At 33.6% G+C, this 21,918-nt stretch overlaps 1 protein-coding gene across 1 annotated transcript in view; it reads left to right on the forward strand.

Annotated features, from left to right (window-relative positions):
* Nucleotides 1-21,491, forward strand: part of LOC118190919 (BMP and activin membrane-bound inhibitor homolog) — a 57,713-nt gene extending 36,222 nt beyond the window's left edge. Inside the window, exons 2-3 of the mRNA XM_035361716.2 lie at nt 17,536-17,745; nt 19,505-21,491. Coding sequence (XP_035217607.1) covers nt 17,536-17,745; nt 19,505-19,776 — 482 coding nt within the window. The 3' untranslated portion in view covers nt 19,777-21,491. The remainder of the gene's footprint in view (nt 1-17,535; nt 17,746-19,504) is intronic.
* The last annotated feature ends 427 nt before the right edge of the window (nt 21,492-21,918 follow it).

The raw sequence follows: 21,918 nt of genomic DNA on the forward strand, positions 1-21,918 counted from the left end.
CCTATTTTTAATTCTGGTATTTTTATTTTTGTTCTTATTTTTGGGTTAGCAGTTTTCACTTCGTTTAATCTGCTTCTAAGTAACACGTTTATTTTTAATATTCCATATTCAGTTTTCCTGCATATATTGTTCCGGTAGTCAACATGTAAGACGATTCTACTTTCTTCCTTTCTTTTTAGCTCTTCTCCTTTTTCCTTCCTTTCGCATTTTGCGTTGAATCACTTTAAATGTTAATTTAGAAGTCAAACAACAAGTCAGTTTGTTCGGCGTGTTATTGTATCTTAATCACTTTAAATGTCTTAATAACTTTTCAGATTGTTGCCACCAAATATTATCGCTCCGTATTATGTTTAAAGAAATTAAATAATGAAAAATATGCTTGAATGTGCGTTTGTTTCTCGCATTGAGAAAAAAACCACGCTGCCTAGAGCCATCAAATTTTGAATAACTTAGTCCTCCACCCGAATATGGACCCTAGAAACACGAATTTGGAATTTATTTTATTGTCTATTTCATATTTCGTAAAAAGTCAACGAGTTTTTGATTAAACAATTTCAAAGCGAGCAGTGGGAGAACACTAAGAAGGAAAAAAAAAAAAAAACCTAAAAGGTTTCAGATTTTAAATTACGTCCAAAGGAGCGTTTTCTTAATGTTTTGTGTGTTACCTTTATTTATTAAATATCATGTTCTTTGCACCCAAACCATAAAATTCAGTTCCACAGCAATGTCACAAAATAATTTTAAAATGAACGTATCTTTAGAATTTCCCATACACAGTTCCGCGCGTTGAAGATAAAAGGCTTCCCCCCCCCCCCGTAGAATGTTGCCATTGCTCGCTTTTAAAGCATTGAGTTTGTTAATCAAAAATTCGTTAAAGTTTTACAAAATATGAAATCGATAATAAAACAAATTCCAAATTTAAATTTAGGCTTTCAGATACCTATATTCGCAGTAGTACATTTATGCAGATTTCTTCATTATTTAATTTCTTCAAATATAATACAGGGCAATAGTATTTGGTCGCAACGATTCGAAAAGTGATACAGCCTTTTAAAATTTTCAACGCAAAATCGCAAAACGGAAACAATAGTCCTTCAGGGACAAAGCCCCCTTTGGGCTTCAGCGCGCGAGACTGTGTTTCGGAATTTCTAAAGATACGCTGTTTTTAAATATTTTTAGCATAATGTGGCGTTAGCCCAAATGCTCTCGAAACGGGTATGTGTCTATAAAAGGAGAAACACCTTTTGGGCGTAGTGAAGATTTTCTTTCTTTTTTCTTTTTATTTATTTTTTATCCTCTCTCTCTCTTTTCTTTTTTTTTTTTTAAGAACTTACATGTAAGGCTGGCCTTTCCTGTATAACCTTGGTAATTCAATGTTGTTCTTAAGAAACAAAGTAAAATAGTCTATATACCATATTTGTCATAAAATTAATAAATATTGATCTACAAACTTCTGGAATAACTGCGATTAGAGCCCACTCGAGAAATTCAGATTCTCAGATTCCCTTCCTCCGTAACCAAATTAAAGCCCAGATGGTCTAGATTCGAATAGAGACTGATTTTTGTAAATATGAAATGTAATAAAATAGTATAAACTAACTAAAATAAAATAGTTTAACTAGCTGCTGTGTATTCTACTGTATTTTGTAAAGCAAAAGCTATTGTGATTCTTTCATTTGTCTGACCAATATGAGAATTCACGTACCAAGTCAACGAATTTTAATCGTAGCTTGGAGCGGAATTGCGTCTGTTGTTGGCATGGGCCTTGGGTATCGACCAGATTAGCAGTACAACTTTGCCCAATGCCGTCCCAATTTAAAAGAAGAAACCCCTAGGGTACGAGGGAATTTTACTCCTGTACCCCTGTCACCATGGAGGTAGGAAGTAAGATGGAGTCGCCCTAAAAAAGTTTCTCCGTACCCTGCTCTGAAGCACCGGCGATCCCTACGTGGTGACCAAAACATTGGGTCATTTACCATTGAGTTCTATGAGATTTGACGCGTTCGGGTGTAAATATTTTGTAATTACGTCGCAAATATACATATAAATGTATATATTTTCTTTTTCTACAACACTTCAGAGTCCTATGTATGTGAAAACAACATATTTTTAAACAACATTTCATTCTGAACGGAATTAAATGCTATACTTTTCACAGGACAGTTTTCTCAGAATGGTTTAATTTGAATGAAATATTTTCATAAGTTTTCGTTAATTACATTAGAAAAAAAAATTAAGGTAATTCGATTTTATTCGGTTAAGGTACAAAAATTAAGATCAAAGTTCATTGTATTATTAATATTAAAATTATGCATTATTTCTTTTCTATTTATAGAGCTTCTTCTTAAAATACTTTCTTAAATATGACATGATTTTTTGGCTTCTTTTAAATCGAAAAATGTAAGTCAATTTATAATTAATGCTCTATTCGGTTCATTTTAAATTAGAGAATTATTAGGAATTAGCGAAAATTAAATAGGTATTAAATAGTATTTGACTTTCTCTGAACATTTCTGAAAGGGCATAAAATAAGTTTTTTTTTTTTTTTTTTTTTTTTTAAGTATTATTTAAAACTTGTAACTGAGTTATAAAATGTAAAGGGAATAATTCTTTTAATTATACTTATCACATTTTTTTTTTTTTTTTTTTTTTTTAACCCTTCATTTCAACAATACATATTCCAAAACTCTTTATTACGTTCTTAAGTGCGCATATCATAGCATTTGCGTTACAATACCTTTTAACAGATTGCTTTCCAATACGAACAATTCTTGCTTAAATAGTTTTATAACGTATTTGTCAACAGGATTTCAATTTATGTTTACAATTCAATATTAAGGTTATTATATATTTAGATAACATTTATAATCATTATAAATTAGATACATTTAATCATTAGATTTCTTCACAGTACTTTCACATTTGTTTATAAGTGAATAAATTCTTCATTTCAAATACATTTATAAATAATTTAATGAATATTTAAGTATTTTGTCAAAGGCAGATACATGCTTTTTGCAAGCACATGCATAAATACCCATACATATTTCCTATTTATCATTTCCGGCATGTGCAAATCTTTAATTTCTGTGCATTCACTATATTTTTCGTGTAAAGTAATTTACACTAATTTAGCATACACCCGGAAGTTTTACATAAAAAATATATATGAATATAATTTGAATGAAAATTATAAGTATTATTTTTAATACCCACTCAAAGGTCAGTTTTTCTTCAAAATTCCTCCACGATGGCATCTCTCTCTTTAGGCAGATAGCCCTTGCATGCGTTACTCTATTTAATAAAAATTTAATCTGACCTATGAGCCTAATTACAAATATTTTAACATACATAATTTTATATTTACATTTAGCCATCAAGTTTCAAACTTTTCAAATCTTCTAGAAAATAAATTTTGGTAGATCTCTTTTAGCAATTTTCTTAAAATCTATATTTTTGTAGTGCAACAGCTTAGAATTTTATAAAACAAATTCATAATCAAAATCGCTGTTCTTAGTTATCGAAAAATAACCAAGATGTGATTTTTGCGTAAATGTCGGTAAACTAAACAAATTGCTATTATCCATTACACTATGAATGTTTCTTTCATGTGAGAGTGTCCCTTTTTCGATTTCTATGGAACTGTCGTGTGTCGAAATACTATCAGAATCTTGTCAAGCGAGCTTCTGAATGTAAACAAAGAACACCCCGTCTGGTGACCCAAGCTTCAAAGCGTTGCTTCACTTCTAGCGCGGAATGGCCCCTCCTCCCTTTCCTACCTCCATGCCTGTCACAGACCACTCTACAGAGCTTTCGGCTGTGTAGAGTGACTGTATATCTCTGTTTATTTTAGGTGCCTCATGCCGCAAAGACTTCCAGGCCTTTGCGCACATGCAAACATCCAGGCCTTCTCCAGAATGCAAACCGGTGCCCAGTAATGCGACAGCCAGCAGCTCTAACCACTATAACAATCACTTCGGCTGAAAGTCAAAAGTTAAAGGTTGAAGTTAAATTAAACCTTATAGTTTTCAGTTCGTAACACGAGTACGATTTTTCAGGAGAACTATGTGAAACAAGTCTTATTTTGTACTATACTACACCCTCCTATTTTCAATATTTTTAATTGCCGATACAATAAAGCATTTATATTTCAGTTTACCTAATAAAAGACCAGTTTCCTTTTTTTTATAAAAAGTCCTTGGCTAGTAATGTTGAAAACGGGGATATTTATTTTGTAATCAATGTAGCCATAATATTTTTAGTAACCTTAATTTAAGTAATTTCCTTAGTTTTGCGGGTAATTTTTTTTCCCATTGCATTTTCATTATTTTGCTTGCTAGAGTAAGTAAAGTTTTAATTGAATAAATATTTTTAACCTCCCCCTTTTTTTTTTTTTTTTTTTTTTTTTTGTGTGTGTGTGTGTGTGTGTGTGTGTGTGTGTGTTGTTGTTGTTGTTGTTGTTGTTGTCCAAAGGGACTTTGTCCCTGAAGGATTATTGTTTTCGATTTGCGATTTTGTTTTGGTTCACTATAAATGTCCGTTTCGCTTTTCAAACTGTTGCCACCCAATGTTAGAGTCCTGCATTATATATTTGAAGAAATAAAAAAATGGAAAGTCTGCATAAATGTATGCATATTTCTCGCATTGTGATAAAACAACGGTACATAGAGCCATCGAATTTTGAATGACGTAATCCTCCTACGAACATGGGCATGCGGAAGCACAAATTTGAAGTACGGAATTTGTTTTGTTATCGATTTCCTATTTTGTAAAACTTTAACGAATTTTTTATTAACAAATTCAAGGATTTCAAAGCGAGCAATGGCAACGTTGTACAGAAAAAAGCATTTTCATCTTCAGCGCGTGAAATTGCGTATCGGAAATTCTAAAGATATGCTCAATTTAAAACTATTTTGCGATATTGCTCTTGAACTGAATTTTATGATTTAAGTGCGAAGAACGTGATATTTAATAAATAAAGGTAACACACAAAATGTTAAAAAAAAAAAAAAACGACTCTTTGGACGTAATTTAAAATCTGAAACCTTTCAGATTTTCTTCTCTTTTTTTTTTTTTTTTTTTTTTTTTTTTTTTTTTTTTTTTTAATTCTGTAATTTGTTACTTATTTGAAAGTAGAGCGAGTAGCTTTCGCCAAATATCATAATTTAAACTTCGGGTTTTCATAGTAATTTAGAACGCACTTTACCTATCAGCAGTTAGGTAATTTAGAACGCACTTTATCTTTTAAATATAAAATACTAACTATTGTTAGTTAGAATGTTATATTTATGCATTTATATTTTATTATTTATTATTATTTAATTTCGATGCTATTAGTTAATGGAAAAGTGTAACAATGAAATTCTGTGTTTTCTGATGTCTTCTTTTGAGAAGATTCATATTTGCTTATGCATATATATTCCCTGATGAATTTATTTATGTTGTAGGTACACAAATCTAACCACTTATAATGTCATAGACGATCCGCTAAGTTATTATTTGACATTTAAATATTATTTTGAATTTCGTTTATACCCACGTTCATTTTATCCTTCGCAATTCTTTCGATTGTTTCTGCGTCTCATTAAATAGTTTCAGGAGGATATGAGCAAAAAAGAATTGGCTATATTTCGCGTCAACAGAAAAAGTTGCATGGACACGCGCGCTGTGTGGAACAGACGTAGGGTCTACAAAATGCAAATAAAAGCCTGACTGGAGGAGGAGCGGAAGTGGCGTCGTCTGCAACTGTTATCTCTTTCCTTGCTAAAGGAAGCGCACCATCGCATTCGTGGCACACCATACGTTTCTGTCGCTTTCCCATTTCGCACAGGAAACAACGCGTTGGCTCCGGAATTCTGCTAGCAAACGATGCTGGAGGTCTTTGCAACCCCCACCCCACCTCGAATCCTTTTAAGCTCACAAACCCTTGCACAGCTTTTCTGCCTCATCATATTTTAAGCTTGAAATTTCCAGAAAGGTAAAAGTTATATTACTAAAATGCAATCAATTTAATCATAACACGAATATTTCAAAAGTGAAAATAAATAATAGGATAAATTTTTTTAATTAATTTGTAGTCACAAAATTTCAGGTTATAATCTAACACGCTTTACTTCTGAAAATAAAATTAATATTCATTGCTGCCAACTGATAAAACAAAATCTTTATAGCTAATTAATTAAAACTAAGCTCAAAAATAAATTCAGTTTTAAAATTTTCAGCATTTGTTTCTACGCTTCTTATAATATAAATGGAAGGGGAGGGAAACTGAAAGCCTTCCGTTTTTTACATCCAAAGGGGCGTTTTTTTCATTTACATACACATACACGTTTCGAGAGCATTGGGGCTAATGTTCCTTTGGGCTAAAAATATTTAAAAACATCCTATCTTTAGAATTCCCGATATGCAGTCTCGCGCGCTGGTGATAATTTTTTTTTTCGTACAGTGTTACTATTGCTCGCTTCGTTTGTTAATCAAAAATTTGTTAATGTTTTACAAAATATGAAATACACAATAAAACGAACTTGAAATTAAAAATTCGGGCTTCAAGGTGTCCATATTTGAGTGGAGGACTACGTTATTCAAAATTTGATGATTCTCGGTACTTTTTTTTTTTCACATTGCCGAAAAGGTGCATACAATCATGCAAATTCTTCGTTATTTAGTTTCTTTAAATGTAATACAAGGCGATAATATTTGGTGGCAACAATTTGACAAGTGATTTACACTTTAGTGGTTCAGCGCGAAATCCGGTTTTGAGAATAATAACCCTTCTGGGCTAACGCTTTTTTGGGCTAAAAATATCGGAATATTAAAAAGTATATTAATGTTTGCATTTGAAAATTTAGAAATAAATAAATGACTAAAAGTCGCATGATAAGTGAATATAATTTCAACTACTATTTAAAACTGTTTCGGTATGGCCTTTGTGTTATTGGTGTCAATGTTGAATTTTCCTTTTACAAGTCAAACTCGAATAACACCGACTGAAGTCAAAATAATTCAAAAGCCGTAAAATCAAATATCTCCTCCCCCCCCAATTGGCGGGAACTTAGCCGACTTAGGCTTGGCCACTTTATTCTGGAAGCGCCTAATAGGTACGTCACCGTTACCTCCTACGACTCAGGCCCCTTCAGTACCGCAATAACTCCTAACCTCTATACCGTCTGAGCGGCAAAAACGTGCAATTCCTTCGCCAGGACTCGAACCCTGGACCTCTCGAAAACGCTTCAAGTATGCTTCCAATTACACTACGAAAGCATAGTAAAAAGAAACAAAGAGGAGACCAGAAATGATAATGGCATTTTTGCTGAAGATTCTCCAGCACATTCCCAGTTGTTTGATTGCAGAGTTGTTGTTTCAGTGGGTAACTTTATATTGAGGCCATTTGATGGCAGTTTAGAAAGATTGGGGAGGGGAGAGTAATAATAATAGACTAATTTAAAATTTGGGGGAGGGGGGGAACCACGAAACGCCCATGCAGCCAGCCCGTTTGCCTGGAATCGAACCCTTGTCAGGACTACCAGTGTTCAGCGATTTTACCGCTCTACCGCTGGCATTAATATTGCGTGCGAAATGTTCGGCCGAATTTGAGACTTTAATAGCTCCGTTGTGCTGCATATAACCTACAACTGCTTCAATAAATTGAGTACGCTTAATAGCTTCAATAAGTTGAGAACACTCAGCTATTTGGCTTCGAGTCAGCTAATAGTAATGTCACTATTATGCCGCAATATTTGGTTATGGCAAAGCACTCGAGGGCTATTTGCCTAAGAGGAGGCATGCCTTCGTGGAGGACTTTCTAAGGGAAACGGGCTCGTATAAACGTTACACATGGGGAAAACCACGAAAACGCTCATGCAGCCAACCCGTTCGCGGAGATTATGCCATATCCATAATTTGTTAATGATTTAGCCCTAGTTACCTAAATGTTGACTGTGATTGCTAGGTTATTATACAAGGTTGGCATAAAGTTAAACACAGAACATTTAGACAAATTCTTATATCAGTTTCCGTGTGATGTAACAATGGCTAGCTACCTAGCAACGGGAATTCGGCGTATGCAAGTTCTGATGGCTGTATAATCGTCTGAACGCACCCTTAGGGTACCATTCGTTCGCATTTCTTTACCTTCCTCACACAGTGCCAGATTTTAAGAGGCGGGCTGTGCAGGTAGTCCGGTCCGATTCTGGCCGGGGGGGGGTTAAGATGATGCACAGCACATGGGTGGCCAAATTTAAGGGCGTCTAAATGATTATCAAACATATTATATTTCTGTAAAAAAGGGTGGCCACTTTTAATCTACTTGTGGACGGCCGAAGATCTAGGATCGGCACTGTAGGTAGACGTTGAAAAAGATAAGTTAAATAGGCTTCTAATATGTCAAACAATTAACTGTTTATCTCGTTAAGATTATATTAAAATGTGTCCAAGATGACTTCTGTTGGGGACATGCAAATGTCTTCTGGTATTGATCACGAACTTATGGCACTTTTAGACTGATGAGATTTAAATGCCCTCATTCCATAAAGATTCTAGGATCGAAAATCTTCGGACCTTATCTAGATGAGCATTTGAATCCATTTGTGTCTTATCTAGTCTTTGCTAATCATCATACAGCCCACGTTGTTGACCATGCAGGGGGGGGGGGACATGAAATTTCCATTCACACAACGCTCTTCGTTAGATGAAAAGCGAGTTAATAGAGAAGTTATTAATGTTAAATTATGCTAATTAATGTAAAATTGCTGGTCTGTGCCGGCACCTTTGACAGTATGTTTGCAATTAAGAAACTTTCTAAGAATAGCAAAAGGTAAGGCATGAATGAAATCTTTCAAAACATTTCAAAAGTCACTTTTATCTTTTCACCCCATCCAGTACAAACTGGAATAGACATCAAGCGAAAATGAAGCAAGGATTCGGCATCCAAAATAATAAAGAAAGGCCTTCGTAACAGTTGGAAAAATTTATTATGCGGCAAGGGAGGCGAACGGGGGCAAAATTAAAAAATGCACGGGGGAAAGAAAGATCTCGCGAAAATGCCGTCACGCGATCACATTTCGGTGACCTTCGATGAATCAGAAAACGAAAAAGTCAGGAAAAAAAAGAACTTGTTTCACGTGTCAGATAATAACATAGCTCCAACCACTTTTGCGCGCACACACGATTTCATTTTTTTTTCCTCCCTTGCTTCAGAAAAGTGGCGAAAAAAACACAAATTCTTCATTAAGTGAGAAAAATGATAGCTGTGCTATGTCTGTTAAAGAAGTCTTTATGTCACTATCGCTCCCTTAAAAAAACAAACAAACATCCTCTGACAAAATGGGGGAATGAAGTGTCAGCCCCGGGGATCATTTAAGTTTGGATAACATCTTTCCCCTTCATTATCTCATTTAGAAACTCTTAAGTTTTCATATGCTATTATTGGCATATAATATTGCCTTAGTGGAAAAGAAATATATTTCTATTATGATATCAACTGAATGTATTCGCTGCTTTAACAACAGCTAAATATTTCTGTGTTGGCCTTAATAGTTGTACGAACATGTATTATTTATCTCTTAAAATTTAAAGCAGTGTGTTGCTTAGGATGCATTTTACGCCACTGTAAAATATTTTGCAATTTATTGGAAGAGCTAAACGAGAATCACAGTAATTTTTATAAATTTACAGGATTAGATTTGAAGATTTAAATATAGAACCCTCTTCTTCAGCTACAGAAGTGCGAATAGCGAAAGAGAAGCCAGTAATAATATAACATGAAAGGAAGAATAAGAGAAAGGAAGGCAAGCAATGAAAAAATCTGATGTGTACACCACATGACTTCCTTGTACGGAATATTAAATTATACGCATTTTTTCTTGCATTTCATTTAAACTTATTAGATTGAATTAAACCTACTTCGCCGACAGCGCATAAACCACAATAGAATAAATGCATTCTTTAAAATTAACTTTGTTTACCATAACGACACTCTGGCGCTAGGTTTACTTAACAGTATTATATTTCGTTCATATTATAACTCAGAATGCACAAAATTTATATCATTTAAAGAATTATCTAATCTTTGCCACATGTTCTATTCAAATACTATAATAAAGCTAGAACTATGTACAAAAGAAATTAAGCAAACAAAACAAAAAAGAAACAGTTTCTCACAGACGATTGAGTATTTCTCATTGAATTAATTCAGTTTTCACTTCGCGACAAGGCAAAAATACATAAAAACTCAAAATATCTGTATTAAAAATTACGAAGTAAACCTTAAACGCTTATTTCCTCGAAAAAATTCCAGAAAGAAGCATGATTTAATTCACAATAATAAATGAAGGCGTTATCTTTGTTGTTGCGAAGCTAAGTTTCTCTAGATTGGCAACAAATCCGCTATCCTGCTGTTTCAAATGTAAACAAGAGCAATGGCCGCCATCAAAAACATTATTAGGCTTAGCGGCACTTAAACAATTTTAAAATTGTTGATAATTCTAAAAATATTGCATAGAGATTTATTAAAGGCATAAAAACCTTAACCGGAAGATAAAAACAACATAATTCAATCATTTTTAAAGCAAAAAATGTACAATTTACAAACATATAAGAGTAAAGAAACTGAGATCACTGAGCCGGGTAACAGAGTGTATATATATACTATAAATATATTTATATATGTTTGGTGCGGCCGATTGCAACCAAAATACGAGGTGCACATGTACATGTTATAGCAGTCCTATATACAAAATTTCAACGTTCTGAGGCTACTAGTTTTTGAGTTATGCGAGATACGTACGTATGTACGTACGTGCGTACGTACATACGTTCGTACAGACGCCACGAAAAATTCTCTTCAGAATTCATTTAAGTAGCTTTATAATTTTTTTTGAAGGAAAAGTGTATTTTATTCTGTCCTTACATACAGATATCACGGAAATACATCGTTAAATTGCATCTGAAAGAGGTCAAAATGGGATATTTTCGTTGAAATATGCTGCCTGAAACTTTTCGCGATTACAATACTTCCTTTTTAACTTCGTACAAGGAAGTAAAAATAGAATGTAAGTGTTACACTCACAATATAGATGAAAGCTATAAAGCGTTCTGTTTGTTTGTTTGTTTTTGTTATTGTTATTTTTGTTAAACATAGGAGAGGAATGCAGCTTAAATAAATCGGGAATCGGGAAATAACGAATGGCACGATTTGCGCTTCAGTAATAAAACTTTAGCATATTTCTGCGCAAGAGTTAATAAACTGATCGTAAAGTTCTTACGTTAATTACTCAGTTATTATGATATTGATCTTTACTATAACTTCTTTCTGTATTCCTCACTAGAATTCAAATTCGCTTTGTATTTCAGCTGAGGATCCGAGGAACAGAGTTTCCGTTACTCGCGTAACTCTGTCAAACATTTGCGGGCTCTACCTAAAAGACATTATCCTGGCTTTTGCAATTTCTCTCTCGATTGCTTACTTATGGGCCATTCAAGTTAATTGAGTCAGCTTACAGCTTAGTTTATTGCCTGGGTAGTTTTAGACTTCTTTTTCCAACGTGTAAATTTAAATTTCTATTATTAAATTACATCATTACAAGTAGTGATTTATTTGTAGCATAAGTTGTGCTTTTTCTATTAAAAGTTCAGTTTAATATCAGTGTAGAATTTAAGAGCATTTGGGTTTTAACAGATTCCTTAGAGGTACATTAAGGTCTTTTCTTTCAGTTTTGCAAATATAAAATAGCTGTGCATCACATAAACTTGAACACGGTAGTTTGCGAGAAAAACAGCTATCAGTTTAGCTATAAAAATTCACTGTACATTTTTAAAATTATTTATTCAAATTTATGAGTTGATGCTATGATTGTTCCTTTCTCTCAAAACATTTCCAGCATATTTGTTTCGTTTGTAAAATATTTGTATGATTCCAGATTCTCCTACATTTCATAAGCTATCTTAATAAAGTCCTTTGCAAAACTTTTTCCAAATTCCCCCATGCATGGAACTTAATGCATTCATCGGAAATGGAGTATCTATCTGTCATTTAGCTGTCTAATCACCGAAAATTCTCCCCAGGGTGCACCGCAGGGGGACTACCGAATTACACTTGTGAGAAAGGGGACACTCCATCCCAGTTTTGATGCAAAACAACCACGGGAGACAGATTTGCAGGTCTACCATCCTTCTTCCCCACACCAAGCTTCTCGAGAGGACTTTCAGCTAGCCAACATTTTTAGTGCTCCTGTGCTGCACAGACACTAGAAAAATCCAAGCCCTCTCTGGAATTCGAATCCGAATACAACGATATGGCAGTTAGCATTACTAACTTTTATACCGATCAGGGTGGCAACAATTTGGGTGTGGAACTAGCGGGTGCTTTTTTGTTAAATATTTGTACAGGTAATACGCTTTGGAATTGGATAGAGTTCAAAATTCATGCATTAAAAAAAGCTTTGTATTAAGGCTTCGCTTCGCAGGTTTACCACAAGCACTTCCAAATTTCGGAGAAACAAATTCAGCTTGGATTTCTTGAAAATCTCATTTTGAAAGATCATTTTTGCTGAAAATTTTTATGCATATCCGTACATAAAGGTTGCTTGAAACAGCATTAATGCCAAGTTCAAGAATATATGCCTCCTTCGTTAAAGGGGGAAAAAAATTGTTGAAGGAAAGCAGAAAGCACTGCCTGTGGAAGAGATGAAACTGTTTGGTGCAATTTGGGAGCAAAGCGTCTTTCAGTCTGCTCCCAGAGGTCGCTACCAGCGAGAAGAGAAAAATGAGAGGAGAACACAGGGGGAAAAAGATGGTACCTGCTCATTAGAGGCCCATTACGGCTCATTAGTGGCGTCTAGTTCTGCCTTTTTTGGATGCTCCCAGATGAGGGGTTTTTGCGTTGGATTTATAGTGGTCGCTATTCAAGACGAGCATCGCCATTTTAAGTTCTATATAATTCTCACAAATCATGAGGCCTTTAGGGTATTATTAAGGGGAGAAATGCGACTTTCATTGAAACAATAGGAAAGAGTTTTCTCATGAGATAAGTTAGAAACCTGGCTCATGATTGAAAGACCATTCGAATTTCGTGACAGGAAAGACTTCTGGCGCCTTACAGTTGAAAGCAAAACAGAAAACATATCTGTATACATGTGTACGTATGTGTACCATCTTCATACGCGTAGATTTATTAGCAGTAACATATACTGCATATATTTAATAACAGAAAGGTTTCCTATATCCACTTTGAGAAATATTAGAGTTTTTGTCTGTAAATTATCTGGGGAATATCATGAGGATGACATATACGAGTACATGAAAATATTTAGGGGTTATTAATACGAACTTATGCTGATTTTCGTACAAACGTAACTTGTTAGATAAATACATGCTCGTAAACAAATTTATAGCTTAGTAGTTCATTATCTCATTTTACATGGCGAAGAATTAGGTTTGAAGTATTAGAAAAACGCGATTTAAAAGTATTATAATAATTAAAACTTATTGTTGAGATTTTAATTATTTTTAATTATCGAAATCTCTACATGTAATATAAAACTAATTTTATGGGGTGTTGGAACTCCAAAACCTTCAAAAAATTGTGATTTCGGATTTTTGCATTTTCAAATTCTCTACACTTTTATCTTTCTAAAAATACCATTCTTTAATCTCTACGAAAATTAGAACTATAAAAAATCTAGTTTTAATTTGTCATAGACAGCTATGACCAATGAGGATTTATACATGAAAACGCGTTTTATCCCCAAACGGGATTTTTTTATACTCGATGTATCTTTTCTCAGGAACTACTGCTGACAGGTATCTAAAATTTTTATGGCTTATTTATTAGGTTTCCTAATATTTACTGAAATGAGTTTTATGTGATAAACTTAGGGGAAAAAATTAAAAATTTTTGTGTGTGAGAAAAGTGCTATATTTTACTATGCCTAACAAAATATTCTGTAAATTACTATAAAATTCAAAATGTTTCAAAAGCTCATTTTAGTATAATCGGATAGGTATACTTTAATTACACGAAAAATTTCAAGCGTGTATCTACAGCAGATTTTGAGAAAAGGTGCACCGGAAATAACCAATTTAACATTGTCGGTATAGGGGTTGCTGATACCCCTTAAATAAATAATAACATGGAAAAGCATATTCGCATTGATTTTCCAGCATTAAAAATGTTAAAACCTGCATTGTGGATAATGCCAGTGAAAATTAATTTGCAGATTTCTTATTGATTTTTATTTCTTTTGAAGAAGGTATATATGTGTAGTCCTGTGGAGATCAGAACTAGAATGCCTGAGTTTGCAACAGGATGTTCATAGAACTTACGAAAATTGTTCTCTGAAATATTAAAGCTAGGTTAAAAGGAAATACATAATTTGAGCATGAATTACCTAATAACTTTCGATATTACTGCATCTGTTTATTTGTGATTCGAAAAATTATAGCCCATCAGTGGCCGAGCGGTAAGATCGCTGAATTCTGGTATTTCGACTCGGATTCAAACTTTGGTGAATGGGCTGACTGCATAGGAGTTTTCGTATTGTTTCCCATGTGTAAAGTGAATACCGTACAGTTTCTAAACGAAAGAGTCCAAGTCTAAGAAGGTTTCTAAACGGACAGTTTCTAAAAGAAAGAGTCCAAGTCCAAGAAGAAGGTTTCTAAACGGACAGTTTATAAAAGAAAGAGTCCGAGTCCAGGAAGAATGTTTCTAAACGGACAATTTCTAAACGGAAGGGTCCGAGTCCAAGAAGAAGGTTTCTAAACGGATAGTTTCTAAAAGAAAAAGCCCAAGAAGTTAAAATCTTCCAAGAAGGGCCCTCTCGTGCTTTGCCGTAATTCATATAGCCCAGACTTCAAGAAACTAAAACAAAATCTTAATTTCGAGCTGTAAATTATATGATCTATGATCTAAATTATAATTTAACTGGATTTCCGAGTTTTTTGAGTAGTGGATCCCTCCAAACGGAATTTTTTCCAACTCTTTTCTTTCCCTATAACCATGACCCACTTTTTGATTTTTATTCTAATCAATAAGTAAGACTTCTTATTTAAAATAGTAGCTTACACTCTATCATAACGAGATCTACTGCTTTATTATCGAGAAATAAAATTCGAGATTCAATGCCATTATTCTGTCTGAGGAAGAAAATTGCGATTGCAATGCATTCGCCAGTCAACCAACTTAATGAGGACCCCTTTCTCCTGAAACTCGACTGGCCTTGAACTCGTTGAGACCGTCGATAAGCAGAAGAGGACTTCAAAAACGGCCACTCTCTTTATTATTTGGTCGAAGGAGATTTTCCTTTCCAGTGTGGATATTTTATGTGACACTTCACTCTGGAATGAGTGTCAGTGAACGCAGTATATCTTTTGGGTGAAAAAAAGATTATTTTGTTGGCGCAGTGAACGTCTTGGAGATTAAAAACTCCAGTTGAGTGGGAAAGAGCTGAATACGGCAAAAAGACGGAAAGGGAATTCACTGGTGAACGAAAATTGTGTGAATTTCTCTATACTGGTTATTCATTGTCAAGTTAACGAATATTTAAAATGAATTCCCCAGACATTCAAAATGGATGAAATAGGGTTACTTGTTCGCTCCCCAAAAGATCGTGGGTATTTCCTCTGAAATTTAATTAATTCATAATTAATTCTGTTGATAAAAGCATTATATAGCTTAAGGTTTTATTTTAATGGATTCATGAATATTACAGTCCAAATATTTTCTGTAAGGTACCGTTTATAAGAAAGTCGGTAGCAGAAAAAATGGAAGTATATTCATTCCCAAAAAGGTTTGAAAATAAATATGCCATAAATTTTCATCTTATAGAATTTGAACAGTTAAAGGCAATGAAGGGTAGTGCCACTAAAACTGGATATAACTTAATCGATGAGTACAGAACGCCTGAAACTGGGCGTCACTCTTCTCTTGTTTGGGATGGTCTGAGTTTATTATGCTAAGTAATGCATTGAATTATTATTCAATACTGTTTTCTGATATATTATTGTGTTTGCTTTCTATGGTGCAAAATGATATATGAATAAAGTACTTTCACGAATGCACTCTTTTCTAAAAATGTGAAGCTGAAGAAATGCAAATTGGCATAACGTTAGTAAATTTGCAAGAGTATAGTTTCCGACGTTAAACAGTCCACCACCGGTCGAGCGGTAGTCGCTAAACACTGGTGGTTCGACTCCCGTGAACGGGCTAGCAGCATGGGCATTTCGTGTTTTCCCCATTTGTAACATGTATATGAGCCAGTTCCCTTAAAGTCCTCCACGAAGGCATCCCTCCTATTAAGCGGATAGCCCTCAAGTTCTTTGCCATAATCAAATACACACACACTAGCGTTAAGCAGAACCTCCTTCGTCAGTTGCAGGAGTAAAAAAAGAAGGCGCGCGCACACATGCACACCCCCCCCCCAAAAAAAAAAAAAAAAAAAAAAAAAAAAAAAAAAAAAAAACCACTTGTGAATGTTTTAACTTAATAATAAGGAACGACTCATCTACTACTATTTATTGATTGAAAAGGGAACGAAAAGCAGTTTAGAAAAGTCAACAGTGTTAAAAGGTATTAAATCAGGATTGTTAACCAGAAACGATAAAAATTATGGACCTGAAACATCTTCAAAAAATCTAATTTACCAATGGAAGACGTTCTTTAAATAATTTTCGTACAAGGGAAAGGGGGAGTTAAAAAAAGTTTTTCTTTCTCCTCTCTCTCTTCCTCCTCCTTAGCCCAACGTAGCGTTAGCTCAGAAAGGCTATTAATTTCGTTTTGACATTAAGCGTCGATTCACTTTCTGCATTGATTCACTTTTCAAACTTTTGCCACCAAATATTATCGACCTGTGTTATATTTAAAGAAATAAAATAATGAAGAATCTGCATAAATGTTATCATGTTTCTCGCATTGTGATAAAATTTACGTAATCCTTCTTCGGATATGGGCATCTGGAAGCCCAAATATAGAATTTATGAGCATTTATGAGTTTTGATTATTTATTCTTTTATTATCTATTTCATCTTTTATTATTTATTTCATATTTTATTAATTATATACATTTAATATTTAATATTTTGTAAAGATTTTATTACCTATTTCACATTTAATATTATCGATTTCATATTATTAGGAAATCGATAATATTAAATAATTATTCATTATCTATTTCATATTTTGTAAGGCATTTATGTGTTTTTATTAAGAAACTCAACGATTTCAATGCGAGCAATGGCAACACTGTACCGGGGGAGGAGCATTTCTATCTCCAGCGCGCGAGACTTTGTATCGGAATTTTTTAAGATATGCTCATTTCAAAATTATATTATTGCTGCTGAATTGAATTTGATGGTTTAAGTGCGAAGAACGTGATATTTAATAAATAAATGTAATACACAAAATGTTAAAAAAACGTCCCTTTGGACGTAATTTGAAATCTAAAACCTTTCAGATTTATTTACTTTATTTTGTATGTGTTTCTGTAAAATTAAATGCATTCATTTATTTTATATTTAATAACAGAATCTTTTATTATCTTTCAGGGGAGATAAGATGTTACTGTAACCAAGCGGCATGTATATCGACAAGTTACATGTGCAAATCTCAATCATTATGTTACAGCGATCTTGAGCGCGGGATTCACGGATGTTTAGAAAGGAGACGCTGTGGCGGGCTACGTTGTTGCCGAGAAGACATGTGCAATTACATTCATGTGAACATCCATGTACATACACATAGAGCTCCTATGGCTGGTACGTTACGTGCTTCTTTTTCTTCATAAAACAAAACTATACGAAATGCTTGACTTCTGTTTTTTTAGTTTATTGATCTGCTGTTTAAAACATGCATGTGCAGTATTGGTACGAACATAAGACACTCTCACACGTAAGATGTCCTTGTATTTCCGAAAGGAATTTACAAGCAAAAGGCAAAGTTTGCAGTCAAGTTGGCCTCACATGAATGCGCTAGGTATCTTGGAATTTTTCTGCAAGATAGTCATAAAAATGTCTAAATAGCATTTAAATACTTCTCTTGAGGTAAAATTAAATAAATGCATCTGTTGCACTAATTATCTCTAAAGGTGACCGGTGTTTCTGAGAACATAAGTAACGCTGGTTTTGAACATCACGTTTGTAATACGACCAACAAATTCATGTAGGACCGTGGACCGTGAGGGTTGACTGTATATCTCTTCTCCTTTAAAAGTTAGGAGATAAGTGAGATATTATTTTAATATGCTTCATACCCATTTTAAATTGCATCTTCCTTCCCCTATCCTTTTTTTTTAATGCGAAGAAAAGCTTTAAACACAGTTAAAAAAATTAATTGCTATAATATTGCTTAATGGCAAGAATAAAAATTATTCTCTAAGGTTTGAAGCAAACTGGAAATGAAGAATTATCTCGTACGCCGAACTTTCCTGTTCAGGCGCCAGCTACGAATTAATTCCTAGAACCTTTTTTTTTTTTTTTTACCTACGCCACATACGATCAAATTCGTAGTATTTTCATGTTTTTTGAAGGTTGGGAATTACAAAGAGACACAACAGTTTGGAGCAATTCAAGAGTAGAGCAATTCAAGACTTGGATTTCAATTTGAATTTCAATTTGGACTCGGAGTTTGGAGCAATTCAAGACACAACAGTTTGAAGCAATTCAACAGTTTGGAAAACTGTAAAAATAATGAAGCAATTTATAATAACAACCGCCAACTTTGAATAAATACACTTGTTGCGATTATACTCGTAATTCGCGCTGTCATAAAACATTTTATCGCAGAAACCGACTGCGATATAACTCGTATAATTAATAAAGCAATAAAAATTATCTAAATTCAATATCTTTCTCGTAAATGCATGTTTTGTATTTTTTTATTTTACAATTAATTAATTAAAATTTGTTGGCGTGTTGGAACCGTTTTTGAAATGTCGCTCGGCAGCGAACGTGTTAAATTATTTACTCCGTATGAAAACTTAAATGTTTAGCAACCAAAGTTGATGATAAATGGAGTTGCAAGTAAGAAACACAAATTAAGCAGTTGTAATTTTATATTGATCATTGTTTAAATATAAAACTAGGCGGAATGTTTTTAAGGTTTCGTTATCTTCAGCTTCCATTATTAACCCCCCCCCCCCGTATGGGGTAAAATCCATCTTGAGTCTTTCGTCTTCTAGGTCTAGGGATATACTAATTTCTACATAACTGTATCGTTGCAACTCTGAATTTCCTCCAATAGTTTAATGCCTGTGAGGACAAGCATTGCCTGCATTGTAGTGGTTTTCTCAGCTCCCGTAGGGGGGAGGAGTCAAGCCTCGGGGCCTCATTTTGAAAGACTTGTTTGTATGGCTATAGGTAATCAAGGCCTCACGACAGTAGCAAATTAATAGCTTGACGTGTAAATTGTAGTTTTATCTAAAGTTTCTGTTTTTGTGTATGTATATTTTTGTATTTTCTAAAGCATAAAGCATTTTGATGACGTAATTTTTTTTTTTTTTTTTTTTTTTTTTTTTAGATATTTATGAAGATAACGCATCTTTAAACTCGGAAAAAATTGCTTTAATGGAGTCGACGATGAACCGAGAAACGTGGTTTAAGGCAGCAGTGATTGCCGTACCCATCGTTGGTTTATGCATTTTAATACTTCTCGCCTTGTTCGCTGCGAAAATGCTCCGCGAGGATGCCATGCGACAAAGGAGGCTTCAGGAGCTTCATAGAATTTATGGACATTCCCTTAAAGACAATCTTCTACCTTGGAACAAGGAGAAGAATACCACAATCGTCTAGTCCTGGACAAATATCATTTGTCCCAGTCAAAATATAAAAAATTAAGAGCTTTCAAATAGTAGGAAACTGCTCATCCCTACTAGTGTATATGTATACCATACTTTAGGAGGAGTGAAGTGCCTGTTCTACGCACATATTTTTCTATTGTCTTGGCTCTTTTCACACCAAGACTTGACGACATTGGTCCATTTACTCATTAACTTTTGTCTGTTGGTTTCCGATGTCAAAAGCTCAATGGAAGATGATTCAGTTTGAGACAAGCTTTGAACGAGTAGTTGTTAAAAGAGAGCACGTTGAAGAATCTGTGCTACCATATGTAAATTAAGCAAAGGACGTACTAATAAATTATAACTTTTTCTACCATTGTAACTTTTACCATGTTTGTTCATCACCATTTTCGTAGTTTTTTCCCTTTTCATTTCGTAGTCTATTTGTAAAACCGAAAGACGATTTGCTGTTGGATACGAACCATTGAAAGTACGATACTTCAGAATGGAAATATATTTGATAGAAATTTATTTGAGTGCATGTTGAATGATTCTGAAATTTGAAAATATGTTTGATATTAGTAAGGATTCTTTATTTTTCTCTTGTTTTGGATTGCGTGAAGAAATTCCAGATGTGAAGCTTAATGTTGATAAGTGATTTATAACAACAGATTCTTAATTTTTTTTTGGGGGGGGGGGAAGAGAAAAAACACTTCATTCTTATAACCAGAGATTAAAAAAAAAAAAAAAAAAAAAAAAAAAAAAAAAAAAAAAACCCTATAATTATTTAAATATAGTAGCTGTATGAATTCGTACTTTTAGTATGAAATGATTTGTTACATTTCTTAGTTTATTTATGCAGATGTAGTCTGGAGGTAGCCATATTGGCCCGTATATAAGATGATCTTTATAAAGACAATTTTTCAGTTTCAAAAGTGTTTCCCAAAGTTATAGATAAGATGTTTTCACGTGTATGAGTTTGATGTGTTAAAGATAATCTAAAAAAAGCATAATCAAGTACTCTAAATGCTGTACTTTAAGGCAAAACTCGGTCAATATCTTTTGTAACATTAATGAGAACTAAATTCACCATTCTTCTAGATGATTTACGTCTGAAGAGCTGGTCATCTCATAGAGGTGATATTCTGTGCTGATACTTATAAATGTTCTTAGAAATAGTCACAGACCTTTAATAGTATAGATTTTCAGATTTTCAAAGTAAAATAAAATATTCTTATTGAGAGACTTAAAAGGTTATTAGGTAGAGCAAACATATATTTTTTTACATTTTGTGTAGTATAAATGCAATATATTTTGTAAATTTTCATATTAACACATGTAAATATATAAACGCCTATAAATAAATTGTGTACTTATACAATTTTTTATGATACAGAATATTTTTTGCCACAATTTTCAAGTTCACCTAAGAATTTAAAAGCTAAATTGTTTTGATTAAAGCTGTAACTCCGTGAGAAAGTAATGTTAAAATTTTATGCGAATACAATCTAGTGTACTTATACATCACGTACTTCTTAGTTCTGAAGTTGGAAAAAGTGCCGATTACCATGTAATGAGATGATTCTATCTCAAGAATCTTTTCCTGAAGTGCCCAAACAATATATATTTGCATATTATGTATATAAAATGTAGTTGGTTTTGTAAGAGAATGTCTTCTTGTACGATACTGAAGTATTTTGGTGATAATAAAGATATTTATTACTATTCTGAAGTCTCTGTGTCTTATTCACTTTATTCATTTTTCATTCACACCTAGTTTATTTTTAATAAAATTTTTAAGAAATAAATAATTTTATTGTGCTTTTTGAAACTGTAACGAAGATACTTAGAAGCTTTCAGGATGCCGCACAGTAGGAAATATTTGAAACAATTTCTATTCGCGCGTCAATGCATGCAGATTAGGGAACAGAGGACAGAATAAAGATTTAGAGTTTAATTATACAGGGTGATTCTAAATTACTTTTACAAATCAAGAGGGGTGATAGTACTCATCCAGATGAGCAATAATTACCATAGAACATAGAGTCGCTTTCCACTCTGAGAGGCAGAAAAGAAGAATATTAGAATTCCAATCTGAACTTTACAAAAGTTTTGGAAGAGCGAATGAACGAGACCAAATGTTGCACAATCAGTT

Source organism: Stegodyphus dumicola, chromosome 10 (genome assembly GCF_044657685.1).
Source record: "Stegodyphus dumicola isolate Sdum_Otavi_A_Nest chromosome 10, ASM4465768v1".
NCBI classification, from domain to species: domain Eukaryota; kingdom Metazoa; phylum Arthropoda; class Arachnida; order Araneae; family Eresidae; genus Stegodyphus; species Stegodyphus dumicola.